Source organism: Leptonotus elevatus, chromosome 21 (genome assembly GCF_054856555.1).
Source record: "Leptonotus elevatus isolate MCC_2025b chromosome 21, RoL_Lele_1.0, whole genome shotgun sequence".
NCBI lineage: Eukaryota > Metazoa > Chordata > Actinopteri > Syngnathiformes > Syngnathidae > Leptonotus > Leptonotus elevatus.
In genome coordinates this window covers 8655613-8672961 of record NC_141259.1, presented here as the reverse complement: position 1 = coordinate 8672961, position 17349 = coordinate 8655613, and the positions used below count along the sequence as shown (strand labels likewise).

General features: G+C 41.3%; 4 protein-coding genes across 8 annotated transcripts in view; 2 read left to right on the top strand and 2 right to left on the bottom strand.

The window, feature by feature from the left end:
• prkdc (protein kinase, DNA-activated, catalytic subunit) overlaps nucleotides 1–857 on the top strand; it is a 32427-nt gene extending 31570 nt beyond the window's left edge. For both annotated transcript variants that reach the window (XM_086065804.1, XM_086065803.1), the window contains exon 86: nucleotides 83–857. In XM_086065804.1, coding sequence (XP_085921930.1) covers nucleotides 83–287 — 205 coding nt within the window. In that variant the 3' untranslated portion in view covers nucleotides 288–857. The remainder of the gene's footprint in view (nucleotides 1–82) is intronic.
• Nucleotides 858–1533: 676 nt separating this feature from the next.
• Nucleotides 1534–10440, bottom strand: garem1 (GRB2 associated regulator of MAPK1 subtype 1). 2 transcript variants are annotated; one of them, XM_086066571.1, is made up of 6 exons: nucleotides 10091–10440; nucleotides 8663–8803; nucleotides 8436–8566; nucleotides 7157–8356; nucleotides 6932–7086; nucleotides 1534–5806 (listed from the first exon to the last, which is right to left on the bottom strand). In XM_086066571.1, the coding sequence occupies exons 1-6, from the start codon at nucleotides 10209–10211 to the stop codon at nucleotides 4954–4956; spliced, it is 2601 nt and encodes an 866-aa protein (XP_085922697.1). In that variant the 5' UTR covers nucleotides 10212–10440; the 3' UTR covers nucleotides 1534–4953. The 2 variants fall into 2 exon arrangements, with proteins under 2 accessions (XP_085922697.1, XP_085922696.1); XM_086066570.1 differs by having other exon boundaries at nucleotides 1534–5803; nucleotides 10091–10226.
• Nucleotides 10441–10654: 214 nt separating this feature from the next.
• ncf2 (neutrophil cytosolic factor 2) lies at nucleotides 10655–14791 on the top strand. Of its 3 annotated transcripts, none has more exons than XM_086065948.1 (16): nucleotides 10655–10717; nucleotides 11805–11887; nucleotides 11971–12079; nucleotides 12170–12304; nucleotides 12383–12490; nucleotides 12585–12644; nucleotides 12994–13037; nucleotides 13193–13334; nucleotides 13418–13483; nucleotides 13567–13621; nucleotides 13696–13739; nucleotides 13808–13956; nucleotides 14038–14143; nucleotides 14285–14405; nucleotides 14476–14578; nucleotides 14655–14791. In XM_086065948.1, exons 2-15 carry the CDS (start codon nucleotides 11880–11882, stop codon nucleotides 14565–14567), a joined length of 1239 nt encoding a protein of 412 aa, XP_085922074.1. In that variant the 5' UTR covers nucleotides 10655–10717; nucleotides 11805–11879; the 3' UTR covers nucleotides 14568–14578; nucleotides 14655–14791. The 3 variants fall into 3 exon arrangements, with proteins under 3 accessions (XP_085922074.1, XP_085922073.1, XP_085922072.1); XM_086065947.1 differs by lacking the exon at nucleotides 10655–10717 and adding an exon at nucleotides 11240–11617 and having other exon boundaries at nucleotides 13418–13480; XM_086065946.1 differs by lacking the exon at nucleotides 10655–10717 and adding an exon at nucleotides 11243–11617.
• Nucleotides 13618–17260, bottom strand: dph2 (diphthamide biosynthesis 2). Its single transcript, XM_086065949.1, has 7 exons — nucleotides 16938–17260; nucleotides 16598–16787; nucleotides 16401–16513; nucleotides 16054–16274; nucleotides 15099–15764; nucleotides 14845–15024; nucleotides 13618–14754 (listed from the first exon to the last, which is right to left on the bottom strand). Exons 2-7 carry the CDS (start codon nucleotides 16745–16747, stop codon nucleotides 14633–14635), a joined length of 1452 nt encoding a protein of 483 aa, XP_085922075.1. The 5' UTR covers nucleotides 16748–16787; nucleotides 16938–17260; the 3' UTR covers nucleotides 13618–14632.
• Nucleotides 17261–17349: the final 89 nt, after the last annotated feature.

Here is a 17349-nt window from a genome sequence, read left to right as displayed (position 1 = left end):
CTGTTCATACGCTTCAATTGCAGCCCTTGTCTTTTCCAGTAGTGTCCCTCCGATATGTGATCAGACGTTTCCTTGTTCACAGTGAGGAGCTCAAGCTGGGCTTCGAGGGCCTTACAGGCTTCCAGGGGATGCAGTCGGTCGCCCTGGGGACGCCGGAGCACAACGTCCGCGCCAGGGAACCGTCGGCGGGTCTGACCGTGGAGAAGCAGGTGGAATGTTTGCTCGATCAAGCCACCGACTCAAACGTGCTTGGGAGAGTGTGGGCAGGCTGGGAGCCGTGGTTCTGATGACGCATGCTGCGTTTATTCGCAAACAGGTTTGGCGGGTGTGGTTTCTCAAACTGATTACAGAACTAAATGTGCCAGGGAGCACAATGGTGGATAAAGACAACAGACATTCAAAACGCATTTGACTTTGGTCATGTGAATCATTTAAAGTAGATTCACATCTGTGGCCAATTTATCAACTTGTAATTAAGTTGTGTGCAATCAATCGACCAACATTTAGCGAACCCACGTCACAATGCAATGAATGCAATGCAATTCTAACCCTGCAGTTCTACTTACATATGTCCACTTGATCACTTCATTGTTTAAATGTATCATTACTAATTCCGGTCCAATAATTGAATCATCAGTCTGACAAAACCACCAAATTTTTCTCAGTCTTTTGTGTCCTTGTGTTCCCAGCATGTAGTTTGTCCAAGTGCAGTTGCTTGGAACTTCTTTTAGAAAGAAATAGACCGCTTTAAGGATAGAGTTCAAGAAATGGAGTAATTCAGTGTCTTTTAAGAAAAATGTTTGCTTAAAATTGTTGCTATTTTTGATTACGAATAAATGTTAAGAACTGTTTGAAAATGTGGCTTTATTATTGTTACGTTAGGTTGTCATTTTGCAATGTCTTTAAAGATGTTTTTATAGATGTCTGAGAGCCACGGTTTAAAGTGTAATATGATATAGAGGTTTACACTACCAGGTCAAACTTTATGGAAGCATGGAACTGCCAATGTGGAGTAAGCATTTTTGACTGACTAATACGTTTAAAAGTATTTACAAGAATGTTCGAACCTATTTGCAAGTACGTTTAAAAGTACTTGCAAATACGTTCAAACAATGATGAAAGCAAATCATGTACTCCAAACATAAAAAAATCACAACAAATTTTCATAAACCTTGCTCACTTATTTTTTTTACGTATTAGTATAATGTAGGCCAAATGCTAAAAAATAGCTTTTTTGTTGTTGTTGCTCATTTTCAAGTAAATATCCCATGGCGTTATGGGAGAAAATGCTGTTTTTAGCATTTAGCCTACAAATACGTTTGAACGTACGATTTTCTCGTACGTTCAAACGTACTTGTAAATAAGTTGTAACGTATTTACAAATAAGCTTAAACGTATTCGCAAATGTGTATTTGCCAGTCAAGAATGTTTACTCCACATTAGCAGTAGTACGCTTCCATACAAACTTAAAACCAGGTACCAAAAACTTATATTCTCTAGTGTCTACATAATTTCAACAGAACACCGATAGAGTACTGTTAATTCATTTAATGGGTAATACAATCAGCAATAGCGAAACAAAGCATGTTGAAAGACAACTGAAGTCTTCAGTAATATCCCACCGATACATCTCCAAAATGTAACGAAACCCTGTTATTTCTCTCTTCCATGCACAGAGTTTTCAGTCCATACATACATCAGTTATTCAAGTAATACGACTAATTTTGAAAAAAATATCTTTGGCATGTACATTCGTAACACTTTAGTATAGTACTCATTTGCAAATGGTGGCGCTAATAGAGTACAGTATTGTTTTGTTTCGTTCCTTCATGTGATGGCTGTTGCATTATGAAAAGCCGTTACAGTATTTTTTTTTCTTCCGTATCTTTGATATCCATTTTAATGGTCCATGTATTTATCTCACTACTGGAAGACAATTCAGCACACTTATAGAACGACTGTCTAAGTACTAAAAATGTTTGCACTACTGTATGACTTTGGCACACTAGTAGCACAAGTACATTATATGCACGAGTTGACATCTACACGTTTCTTACTAGTGAGGACAAAAGCAGACTAGTAGACCTTAGCTGGATATCAAAGTTATAGAGTAAATGCTTTCCACACTTGCATAGGACGATAACCACCACGCCATGTCTCCTTTAAAAGTACAAATATTGTGACAAAGGTCTCAGGAAACAAAAAAATACCTTATTGATATTTATTAACTGTCATTTAATTGAGGCTGCTATATTTTCACTTTATCTACAAATGTGTGGCTGCGGAACCCATAAATCACACAGAGTTACAAACAATACAAATTAAAGCAATTTAAAAAAGAACAAGCTTTTTTTCTATTAAAAAATATTTTACATTAGTAATCACAAACAAATATACATTTGCATATTAGAAAAGTCAAAATAAGCATGTAACACTTAAGGGGAAACAAAAGAGTCGATCCTGTGTAAATATTGTCGTTGAGGCGCTTTCATTCTGAATGGTCTGATGAGTACACCAATGCATAGTTGACTTTTTATTTGAGGAAAATAATTGTATAAATACCTTTTATACCCAACCAAAACTTAAGAAATAAAATGTGTCGTACCGATGTGAATCATTACTTCATCAGCGTTGAGGAGAAGAAAAAAGTACTACGGCCAAACTGGGGAGGGGAAAAAACTAAGTCAAATTAAAATTTGAACCAAAAATTAATTCTACAAAGAAAAAGGGCATAATTTTATGAGAATAAAGTCTAATGCATTTACCCTGCATATACTAATTCGATTTTTATTTTGTTTTGTTATTGGGGGGGTAAGGGGGGCATTGGGAAGCTCTGTTATTCAGTGAAAAACTTCAAGGAGCAATGTTTATACAAATAGCTAAAAGATTTTTGCTTGAAAAAGTTACATTCTCATCATGTAGCCTTTCTCGATAAAAACATACATTTATTCTCATATTGACTTGAGCAGACATAATACTCCTTTGTAGAAAATACACCCATCAATACCAATGTCGAGTTTCTCATCCCAAGACGGCACAAAAAAAATGTTTAGCCAAAATGAAATGTCCATTCTTTTCATCACAGCACAATTAATCCACAGAGGACGACGACGTACCATTTTAGTTAATAAGGGGGGGAATAAAACCTTGAAGTGCATTTCATCTTCTGATAGTTAGGCCTGTTTTTTTTTTTAATTCTTTAATTGAACTGTAACGGCAGTAAAAGTGCATGATGCATATTTTGCTTGTGGTAGTCCGAGTTAGATGTTAGCTATAGGGGAGAGGTTAGTCATCGAGTGAGTTTGCTAATAAAAGGCACAATTTAGATGGCAGTGTGGAACACTCGGACTACGAACTTATTAACTTGGTTGATCGCCATCCAGATCTTTTAACTGTTGTAAGCTAAACTTATTTCATTAGATGTGGAGAAAAAAAATAAGCAGTAGAAATACAGTAAATGCCAGAAGGGGAAAAACTTCAATATGGTCATTGTGATGGTTTTTTCCCCCTAAAGGCAAAACCGTGAAAACTGATTAAAATCGGAAATTTAATTTAAAGGCGTAATTGCCCGGCCTGCAATGGAGAGAGCCATTTGAGCATTTATTCAATATCCTTGATATCCATCTTAATGCCAGTTAAGCTTGTCCTCACTCTGAAGACAATTTAGCAAAACATCTTACTCGTTAGTAATTGTTTTTTTGTACCATTGTGCACTACTAGTACTGCCAATGAAGTGCTAGATATACACCAAGTAGAATTTTACCATGTCACTAGTATTACCAGTAGCATACAGTTGTCAACTAGTGCACAGTTTAGCAATTGTTATTCATCTAGTGAGGACAAAAAGTGTAAGCTTCTAGCACATGGAAGTTATCCAAAAAATGCTTAAATGTCGTAATATAGTTTGGGCTTTACTATTGTGTCAGCAACAGTTAACAGTTCCGACTCATAGAAATTTGGGTTATGTCGCTGCTATGACAACAGAACAAAAGAATAAGAATCGTAATCAAAGTAGCCCTTAATCGATTGCACCGTAATACATTTGCAACATGACAAGACACTGAACACAATGGGGTTCCCATGGCGGCAATGCCGAAACTGTTAAACAAAGCGGGATGCGGTTACCTCATTGAGAGCATTTTCTCATTGCGCTCTCGTGACACCGGGGTTACATTCAATGAGGTGCGTAGTGAATTAAAAAGTGGGGTACGCACATTCTGATTAAGGCCGAAATTGCGCATTTTTCCTCCTGTCGGATCAAAGTCTCAGGAAGATTAATCAGAAAAATTCTCCTGTTGTCTGCTCGGAAAACAGTTGTAAATAAGCAAGTGCAATGTTGTTACTAGATAAGCTAACGGTTAGCCTAGCATCTTCTATTATTTTTTTTTTACTACAGTCAACTTACGAACCTAAAGCTCTCTCACTAAGAGCAGTAAGAACACTTTTTTCCCCTTCTCATGTGTGGGCTTGCATTATAAAAATCAGTTTAGATGGTAAAAATCTTTACGCTAAGCTGTTCAGGTGATAGTTTGGTTACGCTAATGAGAACCTGTACGCTCAATGCGCTCTACCTAGCTTGCGCTAAATGTGTTCCAAAATATAGCAGTCCGATATCTTTTGGTTTCTTTCGCAGATACTCTTCCTCCATGTGCCAGTCACATCAATGATTACACCTTTGTTTTTTGTTTTTTTGTTTTTACATTTGTTGGCTTCAACTTGAAGGAGAGGCAAAAAGAAACAATGTTGCTAACATTAAAAAAAAAAAAAAAAAAGACCCAATAAAAAGTGCTAAATGATTCCATCTGGTTTACAAATAGCAGTCACAGATATTATAAAGGGTGATAGGAAGGGTGCCACAACTGTGGTAGTGACTGGGAAATAAGGTCACATTGTGGCTAAGGGGTGCATACTGCACAGCATATCCAGTTTATCAAAAGGTGCTCCCCGCTCTAGTCATATCTTGGGTCTCCATCCGTTAATGAACTGCATGAGTTTCTTCACCTGCAGTTTGCTCAGTTTGAAGTCCTCAGAGAGAATCTCTTCGGTGAGCTGTAGTAACAAGTTCCCGTCGATCTTCTCCGAAATAAAAAGGGAAGCGATGTCGTCGGGCAGGCCGATGAATCTCAAGGATTTGGACACTTGTTCTATAGTGAGGCCGGCCAGGCTGGGCGGGGGCTGCCATTGTGCGGAGGAAGACCCCGAAATTGAGCTAGCGGGTTCCCGGTTCAAGGTGGAACTCGGGTCTTGTGTTCCCTGTTCCTGCTGCGTAACGAGGCAGGAAGTTGACGAGTCCTGCTGACTGTCGCAGGCTGGTCCAAATGCAAACTCTGAACTCTTCTTCAAGCTGTTTGACTTTGTTGTTCTTGGCGGAAGGATGGGACAAGAAAGGCTCTGCTTAGTGTTTCGTTCGTCCATTGGTTCGTCCCTGTACATTCCCGAATTGTAACTGGACGATTTGGTGCAGCACTTACTTCGGGATTCATTCCGCAGCCTGAGGCTTTTACGCCCGTGCGCCTGGTCTCGACCGTCAAAGTCGACCAGGCTGTAGGTTTTGGGGTTGCTCGAGGACCTGTTTCTCGGGTAACTGTAGTAGCTTCGACAGCCGGCGGGGAGGAGGAAGTCGTCCAAAGCGCGACAATCTCCTCCGCTGAAGTTGTTGGGCCAAGACAGCCTGGAGGACATCCCGTCCAAGCTGCTCGGCAACGTTACGCTTGGCTCGCCGCTGGCGGGGTGGGACCACTTACACGGGTAGCACACGCCGCTTTTCTCTGGCGGGTCGGATGCCTCTTGTTCGCACGATCCACTACTGGGGGGGGAAAGATAGATTAGGACCAGTACTTCTCAATTATTTTTTGTTTGTTAGAGGAGCTACTGCCACCTACTGTAGTGGATGTGCAATTATATTTTATTCTAGCATAGCAATATAATCAACATCAGAGATTAAACAGTACAAAAATGTCATAAAATTGTTCGGGTTGCCAAAGGGTGGAAAATTTCCAGTCAATTTCATACAAATTTGATGAGGAAATATTACAAAATTGAAACTTTCTATGAGAATTTGCGAAAACTAATAGGAATTAGCGGTAATTTGATGAAAACAATAACAGCATTTGTGGACTATGAATTAAGCAGCGAAATCCTGTTTTTATCCATTTCAGGAGGCGGCCATTTTGTTGCTTGCTGTCGACTGAAAATGACATCACAGTTGCTCAGGTAACGAGTAATCACGGCTCACGTTTTCTTGAGTTTGGTCATGTGACATTCGCAAGCTGAAACGTGATTGATCATGACCTGTGCACTGTGCAACTGTGATGTTATTTTCAGTCAATAGCAAGTGACAAAATGGCCACCCCGAGATAGATAAAAAACGGGTTGATTTTCCTGCTTGATTTATATTCCCCAAACGCAATATTTATCAGAATACCATGTTTACACTAGTGGGGCTGCATAGAACATATTATTGTAAAGACATTTTAGGGTTGACTTTGCGTCTAATTACTCCATTTTTTAAATTATGGAACACCAAAATAGCTCATTATGCCCCATTTTTAACTAACATTGCGCTGTATGTGAATTTTTTTTTTAGATATGAAATCCGCTGTATGAATTTAATTGAATTCACTGCCTGAATTAGCGAGCACAGAAAGAAATAATACTATATTTTTCACACTGCACTTAGCAACAAGAAAACAGTGCCCAAGGTTGTAGTCAAAGGTGGCAAATCTAGGTCCAGAAAAGTAAAAACCCTGTCACAGTTTGGCTTTAGCCCCAGGTGCTAGCTAGCTAGCTCCCATGGTGCTGGTTTACCTACTAGCTAGCTAGCTACCATCAGGGGCTAAAGCCAAACTGTGGCAGGGTTTTTACTTTCTGGACCTGGATTTGCCACCTCCGGTTGTAGTGAATGAGTATGCATCACAATACGGCTTCTTACATGCTGTGGAGGCCGGAGGAGTAATAGGAAAGGGTCGGACTTGGCGAGCGGGTCTCTTGCTGCCGAGGCTTCGACAGCATGGGGACAGACGGCATCTGTTTCAAACTACGCGGCGGGATCGGCGGCGCGTTCAACAGGCGGCATTCTTCTTTCACCTAGACATTTAGGACATGTTTAGAAACTGGCAGCACAAATAAGACAGTGAGTTAAACAGGTGGTACTCACAGCTTCAGATTTGGGCGGGACTGGCGGCGGCATGAGCGCAACATCGGGAATGGTAACCGGGCCGAGTGGGCACGTTAGCGGGCAAGCCGGCGTCGCTGCTGTTGTGGTAGCGCAACCGTTGTTGACAACTTGAACACCCTCACTTAAAGATGACTTTGGGGTCTGTTTTTTTAAGTTGTCCAACCACAACTCCTCATAGGGGACGTCGGACTTGATGAGGGACGCCTGCTGGTTGGGGCAGTCCAACGTTTCCGCGGTAAAGCTTTCGTTTTCCGCCGAGTCCGTCGGGACGTTGTCGGACGGCAGAAGCGCCCAATCGCCGCAGAGGCTCATGCATCCCTGCAAGTTGACCTCGCTGTTGCCGTGCAGGTTGCTGCCGTAAACGCACACGGATAACCGGTGGAAGGACTGCGTCAGTTCGTCGCGGGCGTACGTTAGCGAGCTGGGGATCTGCATGCTGTTGGGGCACCCGTTGGAGGTTCCGCCACCGCAGCAATTGCCGTTCCCGCCGCTCTGCTTCTTCGGGCTCTTCCCCTCGTCGTTCCAGTCCGTCCGCACATCGCGCACGGCGCGCGAGTAGTCGTCGATGTCGAACTGCTCCTGGCAGAAGGAAAACCAGCGATACACCATGGTGTCCAGCCACAGCTCGCCTTGCAGCAGCTCCTCCGGAATTATAAACCGAGGCAGCGCCAAGTGGAACGGGAAATGGATGGGGATGATTTTGTTGCTTCGCAGGACGCAGCACACAACCACCGTCTTGGTCTGGATGTTGACCAGCTTGTAGCGGTGGCCCTCGCGGATGAGGTGGAGGTCGTGCTGGTTGCGGGGCGGCCCGCTGGGCACCGTGACGTTGACCGGCAGCCGCGTTTTCTCCACGATGTTCCTGATGGTGTGCTCGCCGTCCTGCATCTGGAGCTCCAGCGGACTGCACGTGCTGAAGCGGCCTTTGCACTGGAAAGGTAAGCTGATGCTTTCGTTGGTGCGATGGTTCATGCAGATCAAGCAGGGCATCTTGCCGCGACCCATCTTACTGATGGAGTTGAGCTTCCCGATCTTTTTGAAAATAGTGTTGAATCTGGATTTTTCTTTGGAGGTCTTGGCGTAGAGGATCTCGGCCTGGCCCATTAATGTCAGTTCGTCACCGGTGCTTAGCGTTATATTGTAAACTTCAGTATCTTCGTTACATTCTCCTGAAGCCATCTACAAGAAATGACACAGTACAACTCTTATACATTACGTCTGCATGGTCAAGTTATCCTTTTTGAAACATTAGCCACACCTTAACATTAAACGTGATTTCTTCCATGACGTAAACCCTTTCAGGAAACGCTTTGGCCACTTCTTCAACACTATTGAAGTATTGCACAGGCTCCTTAACATCTCGGTCCTGTTCCAGCAGCTTAAACTGACCTAAAGATAAAAAATTAAAAAAAACTTTTAAACCTAGTCATTTATCATTTCCAAATACAAGGAAATGAAATGCAAATTTGTATATCATCATGTTACCTTCATAGTGAACAGGGATTTCTATTTTAGGTCCAATAACGTAGTGTCCTTCATCCAGACTGTGAGCAGTAATAGTTGTCCACTGACGACAGGAATGAATCAAGAGGTAGTCATTGTCCCGGAGCCCTTCGACCAACTGGCCTGGAATAGAAAAAAACAAGTCATTGACGCACAAGGCCCAATTGTCGTCCAATGTACTTCTTAACATTGCGGTGATTGTGACAAGAAGTAATTCCATGTAACCACGCCTTTTAGTTTAACTAAATCAGGAAATATGAACAATGTATTACCATAATGATAGACACATTTTGAGCGGCTAGTCTGTTTGGAAAGACAATAAGTACAGTACATTTGTATTTAACTTAAGTTGGCACTGATTCTGTAACAGTTATTATATTATATCTTTTGATATTTAAGTTAACATTATTTTTGTTGTTGTAATTAATAACATAAATTAACATTTTAATTGTATTATTTATGTACCGTACAGGGTGGGTTGGGTGCGTTGGGTGCCCCCCCAAAAATATATTTAACCGCAGTATAAATATTGAAAATGTGAATAATGTTACAGTGACTGACAATATTAAATAATGTATACTTTTTATTAATAAAATCTCTGCCTCAACTTTGAATACACAGTAGGCCTACTAAGCAACTGTATTTTAATGTTGGTCATGATTGTGGTACAAGCCAAGTATTTTCTTTAGGTGGTACTTTATGTAAACCGTTTGACAACTCGTGCTTTAGAATATTGTTGAAAATGTTAATTCAGCCAGCAGTTCAATTCAAATACTGAACATAGAGTGAACTAATATGATTTCTTTAAAATATAAATTTTGAGTATTATAATTTACAGCTAACAAACACCCAAAATTCATCACCTCAAATCTGATTACATAAAACAATAAAATTATTGTTAATAAAGAAATTAATTGGAATTGGCTTGTGCAAAACGTGTTTAGAACCAACTTGAGTATTTATTTTTTATTTATTTAGTTATCACTTTTTATACTGGACTATGAAATGTACATCTGTGTAAGTAATTCTAATTTATTGATCGCACCTTATATTTAGCTGCTCCACTGCTAATCAGTGCCACGCGGTAAATGGTGACTTAATCCCATTTAGTGGCTATTTGCCATGCCTGGGCAATAAAATGTGTGCTATCTCAAAAGTGTTGCAAGTCGTGCATCTGCAGCTGACATCAACACTCGTTACTTTTTCTACAGACACCCACATACAAAAAAAATAACACATTATTTACAGTGCTTTGTCATATGTGCCCGTAGCTTGGACAGTAAACAAAACGCATAATACAATCTCAACAATAGGACTGAGTTTGCAATGGCACAATCACAACTCGTAGTTAGTAGCAAGCAAAAGAGAGTTAGCTCCGAACACTTTTGGAGCGGCCAAAAAGTGACTGACCGTTGTCCAGCTTGACGATCTGAGGCAACCTGTAAGCACTGACGAGTTGATCTAATGGCAAGGCCGTCGTACTCCACGTAACATCTTTTAAATTGTTGTACAACATTGTTCCAAGGGCCATCTTGCTAGCTTACATTAGCCCACAGGAGGGCTAGCTAAGTGTAAACACGATCACACAAGGCTTCACAGCGCTCATCAAACCAACGAATGCATCCAGACGCCATTTACGGCTTTGTATTTGGCGCGATGCCTCTTAATTTCTGCATAATATTGCCGATTCATCTCTTTACGTGGAATTAAAATCCGTAATCTAATAATGAAGCAGAGCCATGTTTGTTTAGTTACCAACGACAGCTCGATGAATAGCGGAAATGCGTACATTTTCTTACAAAATAAGAGATTAAACTTGTGGCTTTCACACGCACTTTCGGTGTAACGTTTTGCTGTAATTGCTATAATATAGCGTAAAACATATTTAATTACAGTCACGGCCCATTTTTGTAATGAATTACAACAAATACATTTTATATTACTGAGTTTATTATTTACCGGAAGCTCTATATTAGGGTCAAAAATCAAAGGGGCTACTACTAGTGTTCATGGAGAAACGTAAACAAGATTTTTCTGGTAAGTATATGGGTCATTCTATAAATGAAGGATATTTTCTGCCCTAAATGACTTTTGAATAATCTATGGTTATTTTTTTTTACTGTGTAGCTGTTGTAAAAGTAATTCCAAATATTATAAAACAACTATAGCTCTTTAGCACCCACTAAAAAGGTGTGTGTTTTTTTGCGACCCTCCATTTTGTTGACCAATGTATAAATATAACAAATTAAAAAGTTGTCAAACTGTTTTTGCATGATTTTTGTTGTTTTGACAGTCGTTAAATTGTTAAAAGCTTTTCTTTCTTTTTTTAATCACTGAGACCTCTGAAGTAAAACAATAAAATAAAAAAAACTTAAGCCATAGAGGAAGAGGGAAAAAGTAAGCTATAGACTCAGTAAAATTACATCAAACTAATTGCCCTGATTAGTAGTCTCTCTCTCTCTCTCTCTCTCTCTCTCTCTCTCTCTCTCTCTCTCTCTCTCTCTCTCTCTCTCTCTCTCTCTCTCTCTCTCTCTCTCTCTCTCTCTCTCTCTCTCAAATATATGTTACCATTTTAATAACTTGTCACGACTGGGGGAAAATGCAGACAAAATAGAATTTCCCATACGAATTGCCAAAGTAGATGGTGCAGTACTGTGTGTCAACTCTGAATGTCATCACTTCCTGGTTTTGGATGTACAAATCAGAGAAGCTCCCTTCATTTTCTGTGTGACCACACTTTGTAGTCGTACCCAGTGACAAACAATGTCGTTTTTGGACACTTTACGCCAGTGGGACGACGCTATTGCGTGTGTAGACAGAAATGATTTGACTGAAGCGCTCAGGATTTTCCTGGCCATCCACCAGCCAAACTCCAAAATTTGTTTCAACATCGGTTGTCTCCAGCTTCTGAACCAAAATCTGGATGATGCTGAAAAGGTACAGTGTGTCTTTGTGAAAAACATTACATTGCTGATATTTATTTTTGTAAAGTCTCGTTTGTATAATCTGAAAACAAACTATGATATTATATCGGGTGAAAGTGCAAGTCACCGAGAAAGAAGAAGTGATTGTCATTTCTCATTTGCTCCGAAGGAAGTAACGCATGATTTGTCTTTGGTCTCAGGCCTTCGACGGCAGCATATGCAAGGACGAGCATTTGGCGGTCGCCTTCTTTCAAAGAGGGATCACCTTTTATAAAATGGAGCGGTGATGCCTCGATAACTTGATAACACATTCCCTTCCATTTTTATTTCCCTCAAGTAACCAAGCTGATGTGCTGCTTTTTTAAGGTATGAGGAGTGTGTTGGTGATTTCCAACTTGCCCTCAAGGCTCTGAGGGGCAACCAGCTGATTGATTATAAAGTGCTCGGGCTCAGATACAAGTTATATGCATGCGAGGTAAGAATGTGTCACTCGTACGTTCATCTGTAAAAAATAACCTACAATTTGAACCTTAGCTCGATGACGCCATTTCGTGTCATTCACCAGGTCCTGCACAACATGGCCCTGGCTGAGGCTTACCTGGGTCAGTGGGAAAAAGCCCAGAAGAACCTCGCCAAGGCTCTCGAATACAAAACGGACGCCAAGGTCAACATCATCAACAGAGCTATGCAGTCTACCCTGGTATGTTCTTCGCGTTCTCTATATAAGAAAAAAGATTCTCTAGCCGTTGTCAATGAACCCTTGCTTTCATTTCACCAGAAACAAAAAGTTTTTAAGGCAGTTGAATTCCCATCCAGTGTGCTGTTTCGACCGAATAAGCACTATGTTGCTGAACTGGAGAAAAAGGACTACTTGGGAAAAGCCAAGGTGACGCATCCTCTACTAACTTTTTTATTTTTTATTTAATCATCAAGCTGAAACTTAATTGACCGTTTATCTTGCATATCATGTTTATTTTTAGGTGGTTGCCTCTGTTGTTCCCCAGGATCAGTTCTCTGGATTTGCCCCATTACAGCCACAGGTACTAAATGGACTCATCTGTGAGGATGCTGCATAAGATAGATCGTAAAATGTGATATGATCTTCTAAGTCACAACAATAAGTTAACTCAATACAATTTTCTCAATGTTGAGTTCAGTATTACAAGTATTAAATGAATTCATTTTACCATTGATGATAAGAGTCTGTCCAGGTCATGAAGTAACAAAGCAGCCCCAAACTGTGAGGCCCTATCAACCATTTCCCAGTTGGGATTAATATTTGATGAGTGTTTTTATCGTCCACAGGATAGTTTCCCAGTAGTATAGTGCAACATCCAGCTGCTCTTTTTGACGCCCCCCCCCCTTTTTTTTATTTTCTTTTTCATACAGGTTGAACAGGAACCTTCAGGTCCAAAGGAGCCTGAGGTTCTGAGGTAAAAATGTGAAAACAGAACAATTGTGATTTGTCTCATATTTTTGCAACATCTTCTCACATTAACTATTAATCAAATTGCCTCGATGTAATGTAATGTAAGTGTTTACAATGCATTTCCTTTATGCTAAGTGCGTTCTGACAACCTCTCTTAAGGGCTTTGGAAGGAGACCCCCACGTGGTGCGCTACGAGTTTATTCCCGAGACGAGCGATGAGCTGGCTGTTGTGCCGGGCAACATTGTTTTTGTCCTGCAGAAAGGGTCGGACAACTGGGCTTCCGTCATCTTCAACGGAAGAGTGAGACTGCTGTCCTTCATTAATAGTTGACCGTGTACCCAAAATGTTATCAATGATCCATTTGAACTATGATTTAAATCCAGAAAGGACTTGTTCCTTATAATTACCTGGAACGTTTGGAAATGTCCTTGGGCGGTCTGCAGAAGGTGGTGAGGCCCACGTTACCATATTAATCCTATTCAAAACATTTATTGTGCTGTTGATTAACGAATGAATCGTCATTGCAAACCAGGAACGATCAGAACCTCCAAGTCGGGTACCACCAACCAGGCCAGAAAGGAAACAAGGTAAGCATTGTTTATTAGAACATAACTGACAACATAAATGCTCTTTCATATTTGAAAAACAAATACATTTGAAGGTCTTGTTCGTGGTGAAAGCAGCAGTGAAGACTTACAACAGAAGGTATGCAATCAGAAAAACAACAAAAGTGTGTGCGTACAAAGACTTCTCTAAATGCGTCCTCGCTTCAGGAAACCCAGCCTGCGGACAACTCGTGTATCGTCAAAGTGTATCACACGTTCAACTTTGCAGTGTCACTAGCAAGTGGCTCCACTTACGAGACGCTGATCGAAAAGATCGGTAAAAAACTGAACATCTCTTCCTTGTCAGTCACATTAAGGTAAGGTACACTTCATACATACGAAACGTTACTCTGGCATTTTCCGTGATGAAGCCGAGTGCAAATTTGTGTTCAATGTAGGATAACATCGGATGCAACAAGTGCCATGAGTGAAGACACAGACATGGAGAGTGTTTGGAGTGGCGCTCAAAGCAAACGTCTCACGTTGTGGTGTAGCACCAAAGAAGTGAGTGCGTGGAAATTGAACTGTGTGGAAACCCGGTAAAAATGAAGCCGGGCAATCATAAATCATGAAATATATATTGTTATTTGTGACGACTTCGGTGTTCAGTCACTGAGGATAAATTAATTTCATGTTCTTGTTTAGCAAACTTCAGTAGAGCCACAGAACAATGACATCGTTTTGGTGGCACTTCACTCCTACGGGTCAACAAATCCCGAGGATCTTAGTTTTAATCCCGGGGATAAAATCACACTCATCTCGAAAAGTAAGAAACCATCCCTTGGTTTTAACTGTTCAGACATGATCATATTATTATTATTATGTTTTGACCGCAGTTAACCATGACTGGTTGGAAGGACATTCTAATGGAAACACTGGCATCTTTCCTGCATCCTTTGTGGAGAAACTTCCTGCGAATGACCAGTGATGTCTTCAAATGTAAACGGGAGTCCATTTTCTATACGATGTCACAATCACATCCCACTGTCGCAACTATGCTCCTTCTTCTTCGTAGGCGATAGCGATGCCTCTCCTGCCCTCCACAGCTTTCCCCACGGGCGTCTCGCCCAACTTCTGCTCCAAGCCGCGCCAGCTCCGAGTCGCCAGGAACGATGCTGAAAAGACAAAGTGAACAAGTTAATGTAAATAAACAAACAAACAAAATCATCAAGACATGTCTTGTCGTGCTTTAAATGACATGTTACCAGCAGAGTTGGTGTTGGCCACAGTCAGCGTCTGGTTCCTGACGAGGAGTGACGAGCTACGCGAGGAATTTGCGTGATCGCGGTGCAGCTTGTTGCTCCTCAGCGCTCCGGTGATTAAAGACACGTCCGTCTCGTCGTGTTCCTCCTGCCCGTCTGCCAAAGGCACATAATTTTGCCCACCTAGGGATAAAATAGAAAGATTATTTACACACGAATGATGTCACAAACTGATGATTTGTAAAATGGATTCAAACCTGGCAAGAGATGTCGAAAGTCAGTGACGTATTCCGCAGACCAGTCCCTGTCCCTGTTGCAGGCCACTTCCATCTCAAATGGCGTCACCACGGGTCGGTAGAACTCACTCGAGTCCAACAGCGAGTTCTCCGGACACGAAATCAAAACAAAAATGTCCATTTCGAGAAAGTTGGCGAGCTTGGGCACGTTGAGTTTCCCCATGGCGAACACGTAACTCTTCTTGCCGGCGCCGCGGATCGTCTCTTTCAGACGCTGGATTATAGCCAGATAGTCAGCCACGCCAAGAGTGCCCACTAAAATGCCCACCACGTTGGCATCCTTCGCCCTCTCTATAGCGTAAAAGCGCTTCATCAGCGCACGGTTGACGCCGGCCGACTCCACCCTCCCCGTAGATGTCACGGGGTCGAAGGAGGAGAAGGCGCAACGGTTCCACGTCATCATGAAGTTTCGCAAGGTTGGTCCGTTCTGGCCGACGTAGAACAAATTGTAATCTTCGATGCTCAGTCCACTCTTCAGACGTAACTGCCTTCCAAAGTGAATCGAAGCCTTCTCCGCATCAGGCTCGCTTTTACGCTGGCCGTGGCTGTAACACTGCTCGCCTTCTACGACAAGCTTTGACCAAACGACGTTTGGGTAGTCTTCACACAACAGCGTCACCAGATTATCTGGGGATGAAAAAAAAACAAAAAAACTGATGAATTCTATTTCTGTTCATTTTAATAAGAAAATCTACCAGAACTGCCTCTGAATTAATAGTAATATATCAATTCAAATGTTACTTCTGTCTTTACAGTAGATTCTTTCACAAGTCATCCATCACACCTTAATCTAAAATACGTTTTCACCTCTTCCTGTGTGCAACTACTAAAAGGTAAGCAAGCAAATATATGAATCCGATTTCAAGCACGCACGGGGACATCGAGATAAACCCCATCCCAACCTTTGTGTGCTCACCAATAGCATGTGTGTATCTGACATCATACAGGATGAGGATGTGGGCCTGTGTGTCAGTGTACAGTTCTCTGAAGGCTGAGTTGCACTTGTCCAAGTCCATGCTTGCTTTCTCAAAGACGTACATGAGGGGCAGACGTTTAGACGGGCTCAGGCAGGCGCGACCGTAGTGCACCATGCAATCTGCTCCAACGTGCTCTGCTGCCACCTCATCCACACAGCAACTGGACAAACCAAAAACACAACACATGGGAAATCCCAATTCTATAAAAAATAAAATAAAATAAAAAAGAGATAAAAAAAAAAGGCCCCAAGCAGACTGAATAGATTGAAACTTTTCAGACAATTACCTGCCATAGGATGTATCCCCTAAAATGAACACCTTGGCTTGAGTAATTCTTTCGATCTCAGTTGCAATTGCGGTCGAATCGGGCAGGAGTTCATCAGGAAACTGTAGAGCAACCTTGAAAATATGAAAAGAAACAAACATGCTGCATTTATGTCAATTTCATGAAATTGAGGCATAAAAAGTGTTTAGTGTCACCACCTGCTTGAAGTGATTCTGACAAACAAAGTCGCAGGTCTTCTGAATTTGATAGAACTCATTAAGTTCTTCCAGAGGAGTTCTCGTCGTCTCCTGGACGTCAACCTGACGCTGTATTACATTTTCCGAGCTGCTACTGAACGCATCAGCCATGACTACTGTACATATGGTTGGAACAAACCTGATACAGCACCTGTGAAGATGGCACAATACCAACGTGTCCGTTTTTAAAGACGCTCAGAATCGTAAGTTTAATCAATAACCACACACAACCTTCACGCCATCGAATTATAATTGTCATGAACTATATATCGTTAATATGACGCTTTGTCAAATTACTTACGTCTTGTTGCAAAGTTAGCTTAGCCGCAAGCTAACTGTACTCCATATATTCCCAGTTGTCGTGTGACTGACTGACTCAATACGCATTAATAAGTACAATTTTTGGGTAATATTAGAATTAGAAATGACATCAAGTTCGACGGCGAAAACTTATGTATACGGACATGTGTTACCAAAGATATTGCTTGTCCGGTCGTCTTTACACTTCCGGTTCAACATAGTTTCAAAATAAAAGTATCGTAATAGGACATTTTGAGGTTACCACAATTAGGCACAGTTACACCACGTACGTAGTGTGTAGTGGTTAAGCAAAATGTTAAGCCATCTGAGATGCTGCTCTGTAGTTAAGAAGTTGACGCACTGCTTACTGTTGTAACACACCCGCCATAACCACTTAAATATAATTGACCAAT

What these genes read in the sequence shown, in the direction of transcription:
- garem1 (XM_086066571.1), bottom strand. Translation starts at nt 10,211, where the DNA reads ATGGCCCTTGGAACAATGTTGTACAACAATTTAAAAGATGTTACGTGG. An exon ending in GATCGTCAAGCTGGACAACG is followed by an intron (nt 8,804 to 10,090) that starts GTCAGTCACTTT and finishes TTTCTATTCCAG; the next exon opens with GCCAGTTGGTCGAAGGGCTC. An exon ending in AAATCACGTTTAATGTTAAG is followed by an intron (nt 8,357 to 8,435) that starts GTGTGGCTAATG and finishes CATTTCTTGTAG; the next exon opens with ATGGCTTCAGGAGAATGTAA.
- ncf2 (XM_086065946.1), top strand. Translation starts at nt 11,444, where the DNA reads ATGTCGTTTTTGGACACTTTACGCCAGTGGGACGACGCTATTGCGTGT. An exon ending in TTGCCCCATTACAGCCACAG is followed by an intron (nt 12,645 to 12,993) that starts GTACTAAATGGA and finishes TTTTTCATACAG; the next exon opens with GTTGAACAGGAACCTTCAGG. An exon ending in TGGGCGGTCTGCAGAAGGTG is followed by an intron (nt 13,484 to 13,566) that starts GTGAGGCCCACG and finishes ATTGCAAACCAG; the next exon opens with GAACGATCAGAACCTCCAAG.
- dph2 (XM_086065949.1), bottom strand. Translation starts at nt 16,747, where the DNA reads ATGGCTGATGCGTTCAGTAGCAGCTCGGAAAATGTAATACAGCGTCAG. An exon ending in GTCAGAATCACTTCAAGCAG is followed by an intron (nt 16,514 to 16,597) that starts GTGGTGACACTA and finishes CATATTTTCAAG; the next exon opens with GTTGCTCTACAGTTTCCTGA. An exon ending in GGCCAACACCAACTCTGCTG is followed by an intron (nt 14,755 to 14,844) that starts GTAACATGTCAT and finishes TTGTCTTTTCAG; the next exon opens with CATCGTTCCTGGCGACTCGG.